The sequence below is a fragment of the Notolabrus celidotus genome, chromosome 5, assembly GCF_009762535.1.
Source record: "Notolabrus celidotus isolate fNotCel1 chromosome 5, fNotCel1.pri, whole genome shotgun sequence".
Taxonomy (NCBI): domain Eukaryota; kingdom Metazoa; phylum Chordata; class Actinopteri; order Labriformes; family Labridae; genus Notolabrus; species Notolabrus celidotus.
In genome coordinates this window covers 12,276,562-12,284,337 of record NC_048276.1, presented here as the reverse complement: position 1 = coordinate 12,284,337, position 7,776 = coordinate 12,276,562, and the positions used below count along the sequence as shown (strand labels likewise).

Genomic DNA, 7,776 nt, shown 5'->3' with positions numbered 1-7,776 from the left:
ACTGTTTTTAATCTTCCACACGTAAAACCATCTTCATTGCATAACATCATAGCAGTATTGCACTACGTGTCACTCTCTCACTCTGGCACGCACACACACACACACACCACCCATTTATGTATTATACATTATAACCACCAGTGGATGTTATAAAGGATAGATATTTGTCATATAGTATCTTTTATATTTCAGACTTTCTCTTCACACGCACACACATGAGCAGCAAACACGCAGTCACACGGACACACGCACACAGCTGATTTGTATATGTGTTTCAGTTCAGCGTATACAAGAACATGTCGAATATGTCTTTTCAAAGCTGTGAGGTCTGCTTTACATCGACGTGAACGCTTCAGTTATTTCTGTGTAGTTTTTTTGCTGAGTTTTTACAACAATAAAATGGGAACGTGAGTAAATTCAACAACCAAACTGCAATATTACCCAAAGAAATCGATGAGATATTGTCCGGAGATGTTGATTTTTACAGACTTAGTCCCGTTAGAAATTGTCATAAAAAAGATATATATATATATTTATATTCATATTTATATTTATATCTATGTATATATATAGGCCATTTATTTGTTAAACATGACTTCGATTTAACTGGTGTGGACACAAGAGGGAGAAAGAAGCAGAGAAAAAGTGGAAGAGACAGAATAAAAGAAGACCTATTCCTCCCATGCAGAGGAGTTTCCACACATATGCGCACACACACAAGTAAACTCACGCGCACATACACACACCAGACACACAAGCACACACACACACACATACACCATGGCTTTTTTTTTTTTTTGATACTGCAGCCACTGGAAACAGTGTGTACGTCTGCGGCTGAGGGGTTCTTTTGGAAGAGTGATCGGTGAGTTTCTGCTGTTTGTGCCGAGAGAGATAACATTCATCCTGGATCCTGACGAGCAGCTCAGAACAGCCAGTCCTCTCCCCTCCCTTCCCCCCTCCCTCTCCCCTGTACAGGAGTGTGCTAGGTTATAGCTGAGGTTAAAACTACATTTATGTGTGTGTGTGTGCGTGTGTGTGTGTTGGGGGTGTGTGTGGATGTGAGAGTGTGTGGGTGCGTGAATGCATGTGCATAAGAGAGCAGAGGCCAAAGTGTCAGAGCTTCTACTGCGCTCATAACCGGCCTCTCATGACCACTTCTCATGACCGTGTCTCTCTTCTTTTCTTTCTTCATGCTTAAAAAACTCCTCCACCATAAGGAGGTGGAGAAAGAGAGCCCACCCTACCAACTCACCTTTCTTTTTTCCCTTTTTTTTGTCAGATTTATCCCTTGTTTCACTCCCGTCACCATTGTCTTTGAGGATGCATGCACAAATTTAGCATATGAGTTTTTATCATTATAATTATTAGAACTGCCTTTAAATAATGCCTATTCAACATGGGTGATTGAGCAAACATCAGTCTCAGTCGCTGAGGTGTTCTCACTCAGAACCGAGAAGAGAAAAAAAGGAACTCACTGCTGAGAAAAGACTCCGCGTCCAGAGAGACTCAGCAGGATCTGGGCGCCCCTTTCTCGGTCTTCCTCCTTTCCTGTCCTGAAACAAGGCAGCACTGACAGGAGGAGGAGGAGGAGGAGGAGAGAAGCCAGGAGGTGATATAAAAAGAGAGGCTAGAGTCTTCTGGGGCACCTCTGTGTCAGACATAAGTGGTTGGAGGCGTTAAAGAGTGACAGCAGACTCAAGAGCTGAGGAGGGTGAGGTTGTTTAAATAATACCTCGGCCCACCCTCTTTCCAGCCCTGTTAAGGTATAAGATATATCAAGGCTTTGTTGAGATCCAGGTGAGATGGACTGAAGTTCACACCTGGCACCAGAATGCATCCGAGATCCCTTTGATACAAGCTTGTGATTGGAGTTTGCTTCATGTTTGCTTTTATCTGTTTGGCGAATAAACTGATAAAAAGCAAATGCACACTAAGTTCTTTGGCAGCGCTAAATCTGCTGTGTTTAGGACATTTTCTGTCCCCAGTACTTAAGCAGTAACAGATGTATTTAGAGCTGTCCACTTGTAGCCAAGATGCATTTTTATGCCAAGTGTGAACAGAGCCTCAACACTCAATCCTGCCTCGTTAAAGTGGAACATTAATTAAGTCTTTCTCTTAGTCTCTTTCCAGCTAATTACTGCGTTCACATCTGTCTCAGAGTCTCTGGTTTGGTTTCCTTCTCTGCTCCGCTCTGTTTGTCTCTGTGTTTGTCTTAGTATGCTTTAGTCTCTCTGTGTCATTCGCAGTGATCGCCTAAGCACTGACTTTGCTGGAGGACAGACAGACAGGCAGGCAGGCAGGCAAGGCTGGCTCCGCAGTGAGGGGTGAATAGTGGTGTGTCGATCGGTAGGTGGTTGTGAGGAGGAAAAAGGGCGGGGTGGTCGGGCGGGTGCAGCATCACAGCCTCTCCCGGGTTGGGATCCAGATGTAAGGCCCTGATTGCTCCTCGATCACTGTCTTTACTTTGTGATAGACCTCTTCAAAGCTGTCCCCTTCCACGACAGCTGCAGCGGGACACAAGGTGGAGAGAAAACAATATGGTAATGAGAAAAAGAACAATGAGGCGTGGAGTCAAAGAAATGCAACAGACATTGAGAACAAAAAAAGAGAGGGATTTGTTGGTAGAAATAATAAGAGGAGTTTATATTTCAGACGTGTTTGTGACTGAATGTGAGGAATAACCAGTTATGAATCCAATTTAATGATCTGCATACAATTACAATATTGTGTGAATCAGTGTTTACAAAAGGCACCTCCATCCATTATGTATGTATTCCTGCAAAGTCACCCACATACTTATTCAGCCTCACACAGTGGTTGATAAAATATCACATGACAGCTGTTCCCAGTTTGTTTTAAACTGTAGACACTACAGCGTTTGTGAGGATGCCAAACATTCATATTCAGTCGACTGCTGAGATTTGCCCTAAATGTGTCTCTTAAATGTTACAATGCCCCGAGTCCTCCCAGAAGGCATTTCTTTTCCTCACTTAACTAATGCAGCTCGAACAAAAATGTGGTTAAGTTTTGTTCTTCCTTGTGAAGAGAGCCTGTTTTATCTTTTGCCTTCTGTTTTAGTCATTTACTGCAAGTACAAACTTCAATAAAATGGGGAAAGTGATAAAGTAAAGGGCCTATAAAGTAACCGTTTGAAGTGTGGACTCGAGCACCAGCAGTGAGCTTCACATTTGGGTTTTGGTTTATAAAATCTTGCATCCTAAAATGCATGAACCACTTCATATCAAACAGATTATAAACACACATGCAGAACAGTGCTAAACCATGTGTGTTAGCAAACAGTCAGCATCTGGTGCTTCCATAAACAAAATGCAAATCCTTGGCATAAGAATATATCACACTTGGTAGGCAAGTTGTTTAGAAAATGTAGGACACCACTCTACATTTCATATACACAATATTTCTGTGTACAAGTCATTAAATGATTCTCACTCTCTGCTCTCACCTGAGAAACACTCTAAGAAGTCCTGCTCTAGTTTGAGGGCTCGGTCCATCCCTTTCCTGGCCTGCTCCTCTGTCAGGCGAGTGTTGATCTCTCTGTGAACATCAAACATAAAATCATTACATTTCCTTCAGGACATTTACTGTCTTTAACCAAATAAAATACAAGCTAACTTTAGTCTCTTACTATCATTAGAAAGAAAATGTGTTTGAATAAACTCGGTCAAGGCTAAACCAACCTCTGGCAGATTGTGGTACAGGAAGGTGATCAGGTTAGGTTAGGTGAGGTTATTTTATTTGTACTTGTCAATTTGGTTTACTGTCAGGGAGTCAGCTCCTTCAACACACTTAATCAACAAGTCATGACGGACAACAAGGCTTCTGTTGTGAAAAGACCAGTGCAATGACAGATTTGTATTCTTCTTTCATTGGTAACATAAGTAGAGAGTTTGCACAGTGAGTGCTCCGGGGTAAATACATCCTGTATTGGCTACACCCATCTAGAATAAACTCACACATGTCCTTGTTTTTTCCTATTTTTAAATAGCGCTGCTTTTGTTGTTTATCTCTTGCTTAATGAAGATATATCAATTTGACTACATTGTCACATTCAGCAACACATTATTGTGTCTGTCTACATGACAATGTGGATGATAGTCTCTTTGAGTCATAGAAAGGAAGAGGCTTCTTTGTTAGTATTGTATAGATGGAGCTATTCATGTTTGAATCATTCATTTAATTACGTTTCTTTTTTCTTTATCTCTATATGCTTTATACATATCATGTCGAAATACAAGACTACTTTTTCTTAAGAAAACTGATTTAATTCTGAAAACAGAAAACAAGCTACTTAAATGCATAAGGAGCTTTTGCTGTACTTACAGGACATTCTCGAGTGATTTGGGCCGGACAAAGATGGCGATGGGATGAAGCTGAGCTGCTTGTAGTCTGCGCACAGCATTGGCTGATACATCCAGGATGCAGTGTTTCCCCTGCTACTCAATCACACATACAAAAGAACAAATGAAAAGGATCAATAAAGACTGTTATTTTTCATATAACACTATTACATTCAAAGTCAATAAGCCAATGACAGGCTGCGGCTTTCTGCTTAAATGTTATCTAATGGACAATTTATGAACCATTTTGAACAAACAGTTCAACTGAAAAGCATTTTTTGCTGCTGATATAAAGATAATAACTCATCACAGTTATTTTGCCTGCTCTTTCAATCCCAGGGGAAATACATAAATATGAGCAGATGCAGCATTAATTAGTAAAATGGATTTAAAAAGAAAATCTTTTCAAACAGCTGTGTCATTGTGATTAGTTTGCAGCTCATGGTGCGAAATGTTTCTACATACCTGTTCAGCCACCTCGCGAACACTCTGCACACTTGTGCCGTACAGGTGACTGTTGTACTGGCCCGCCTCGATGAACCGATGGCTTTGGATGTCCTTCTCCATCTGTTCCCGCGATGACACAAAGTGATAGTCCCGCCCGTCCACCTCATACTCTCTTTTGGGCCGCGTGGTGTCTGCCAGGTAGAGAAGAAAAAAATGAAAAGCAGCACAGACACTAACGCTCCTCTTTGAATCTCAAAATCAAAGCAATTACTTCCTCGAGAAGGGAATATTATGCAGACATCAACCTAAAATGGCTGCAGGTGGCAGCGGTGACATCAAATGAAAACCAGAGAGTCTCTGTGACTGACAGTATAATTACTTACGGGGAACACAAGATCCAAACTTATCAGGGAACTCAGACAACAGGTCATCATTTATCCTGTCTTTGACGGGACCCAGAATGATGATGGGCCTCGCATAATGAACTGAAGACACAGAAAAGGAGTCGCAGTGTTCAAAGAGGGGAAATAAAAAAAATGAAATTGAATATGAGATTCTTCAGAATGGACTGCTTTATAACCTTACCTTCTACTTGGGTGACAGTCTCATAACTGTGTGAGGTTTTATCTCTCCCTGGGGAAAGAACAAAGACACATTCAGCCAAGTTTCTTTTCACCATTATAAAAGACATTTAGGTTATGCATGTTTGTGTGTGTTTGTGAGATTGTTCTAGCCATTATTAGTATAGGAAGTGTCTTTGCTAATGTATATAATGTTTTATGAGGTATTTGTAAGTACGATTGTCATTGCAGCAGTCCAACAGCATCATTTCTCAGCCACCAGAAAAAAAAAATCAAGATGCTTCTACATTGTGTTTACCACTGTCTACCAAACTACTATTTTAGAGCAGCACAGAAAAGTTATTTTGAGGCACAGTATCACTTGATGCATACACACAAAATGTTAGCAGCAAGTGTTTTTTCCTATCACAAGATTAACACAGTGTATGAAAACAGACGTCTTAAATGCTGGGGGTTATACATCAGATAAGGTTCATAAGACAGTTCACACATGACTCGGTTAAAGGTGATGTTTGCTTTGGGCCACAGTCCAGAGGGAAGGTCAATAAAGAACGCCTTTGTTTACATTTTGTAGTCCGTTTGATGTCCACCAAATAGTGATCAGGGTAAAGGTAGGGAAGGATCGGCAGTAGACAATGGCCGTTAACAGATTTGCTACTTGCACCTTAAATTGAGCCCTTCATCTTGTCATGAATACACAAAACAGGCTCCCAAAGAGTGAGTCTGGTTACTATGTACATACATAAACATTTACATGAAGTCTATGTAAATAAGATACGTTTGTGTGTGGCAGTAAATTATGCTCCTGTGTCAATGCCAATTACTGCGGTGTTGACTCTAATCTGCTACAGTCAGTTACATGTGTAAATGTCAGCCTGCAGTGTCAATATGCGGTGCATTTATGCTTCATACTAATTACCCTGAGTGCTCAGGCTGTCTCGACCATGGTCCTGTAAACAGAAAGAGAGAAGAGATTTACACACAAAGAGGCAGTTTGAAAGAACAAGCCTTGTCCAGACAGACATGGTGTAGGAACGTACCCTCTCTTTGGTGTTAACACGTGACCACTCTTTCCTTTCAACCCTAAGGGGAGGAAGAATCAAAACAACTTGATCATTGAACAACAAGCTTAAGTGGTAAAATAAACATTTTACATAATAAGATTTATTACTTTCTACTTTAATCAAGGTATTTGAATAACTTTGAAAATGAAATAAAAGGTGAGTCATCCCACCTACACTTACAGTGTCATGTCTGATCTGTGCTTGCTAGGGATAAAGCCAACCTCCTCAGCCTCATTCTGGGGGCAGACCTTACGGGCCTGCCACCATTCCTCGTCTCCACAATCCAACACATGCAGCACATCCCCAAACTTGAAGCCCAGTGCCTGACTGAGGAAGCCACAGTCTGCAGTCTTGTCATAATCAAAAAGGGCCCTGAAAGATAAAAAAAAGGAAATCAGTACAGTTATTAAAAACCCTTTAAGATGTGATTTAACCACTACAATAACCTATATATATATATTTATATTATAAAAAATGCTTTACAGTGTTTGAAAACACCATACACACAACATACTGTCATTAAGAGTTCTTCTTTTAGCGTCAGTCCCTTATGTAGAGAGACATACTTTCAAAAATCCTTCTTTTCGTATATAAAGCACTTCATGGTTTGGCCCCCACTTACATCTCAGAACTCCTGTCTCCGTATCACTCTGTCAGAGCACTCAGATCATCACACCAAAACTTCCTGTCTGTCCGAACAGCAAGGACAAAGAGATATGGGGACAGGGCCTTCTCTATCTGTGCCCAAAGACTGTGGAATTCTCTTCCCCCCACCATCCGTTTCTCCCCCTCTGTCAAGACTTTTAAAAGTCCTCTCAAAACGCACTTTTATTCATTCGATTTTAATTGCCCCTAACCACACTGGCTCAGACACTCACTGCACTGTTAATCATTTTTCCTGTCATTACCTTTTTTATTACTACTGTTCATTTCATTTTTACTTATCTTATCTTATCTTACCACTCTTCTTTCCCTCCCTCTTCCTCTGTCTGTGTGTCTTTTTATTTAGTTTTCTCTTTGTTTTCTTCGTTTTCTGTTGTAAAGCACTTTGGATCAAGTGTGTTGTGTGTAAAGTGCTATAGGCTATAAATAAAGTGAATTTGATTTGATTTGATTTGGTAGTTAAAGTCAAGATGCCAATTTGTAAAGGTACACATATTAAAAGTTAAAGATGTTCATAAACAGAACAAAGAAGAGTTCATTTGCAAAAACAGATAACTCACTTTAATTTTTTTTTCAAAATGTTTCATAAAATATTTTTTTCTTTTAATAGCTTTAGGTATTATCAATCAACTGAGGTTGGGTCCAAATTACATTACTGAA

At 40.3% G+C, this 7,776-nt stretch overlaps 1 protein-coding gene across 1 annotated transcript in view; it reads right to left on the bottom strand.

Moving 5' to 3' along the window:
• Positions 1–503: 503 nt before the first annotated feature.
• The window catches only part of LOC117812181 (disks large homolog 4), a 60,321-nt gene continuing 53,048 nt past the window's right edge, over positions 504–7,776 (bottom strand). Inside the window, exons 14-22 of the mRNA XM_034682805.1 lie at positions 6,634–6,825; positions 6,430–6,472; positions 6,309–6,339; positions 5,394–5,441; positions 5,192–5,293; positions 4,827–4,999; positions 4,345–4,457; positions 3,467–3,558; positions 504–2,507 (exon numbers count right to left, since the gene is read on the bottom strand). Coding sequence (XP_034538696.1) covers positions 2,401–2,507; positions 3,467–3,558; positions 4,345–4,457; positions 4,827–4,999; positions 5,192–5,293; positions 5,394–5,441; positions 6,309–6,339; positions 6,430–6,472; positions 6,634–6,825 — 901 coding nt within the window. The 3' untranslated portion in view covers positions 504–2,400. The remainder of the gene's footprint in view (positions 2,508–3,466; positions 3,559–4,344; positions 4,458–4,826; positions 5,000–5,191; positions 5,294–5,393; positions 5,442–6,308; positions 6,340–6,429; positions 6,473–6,633; positions 6,826–7,776) is intronic.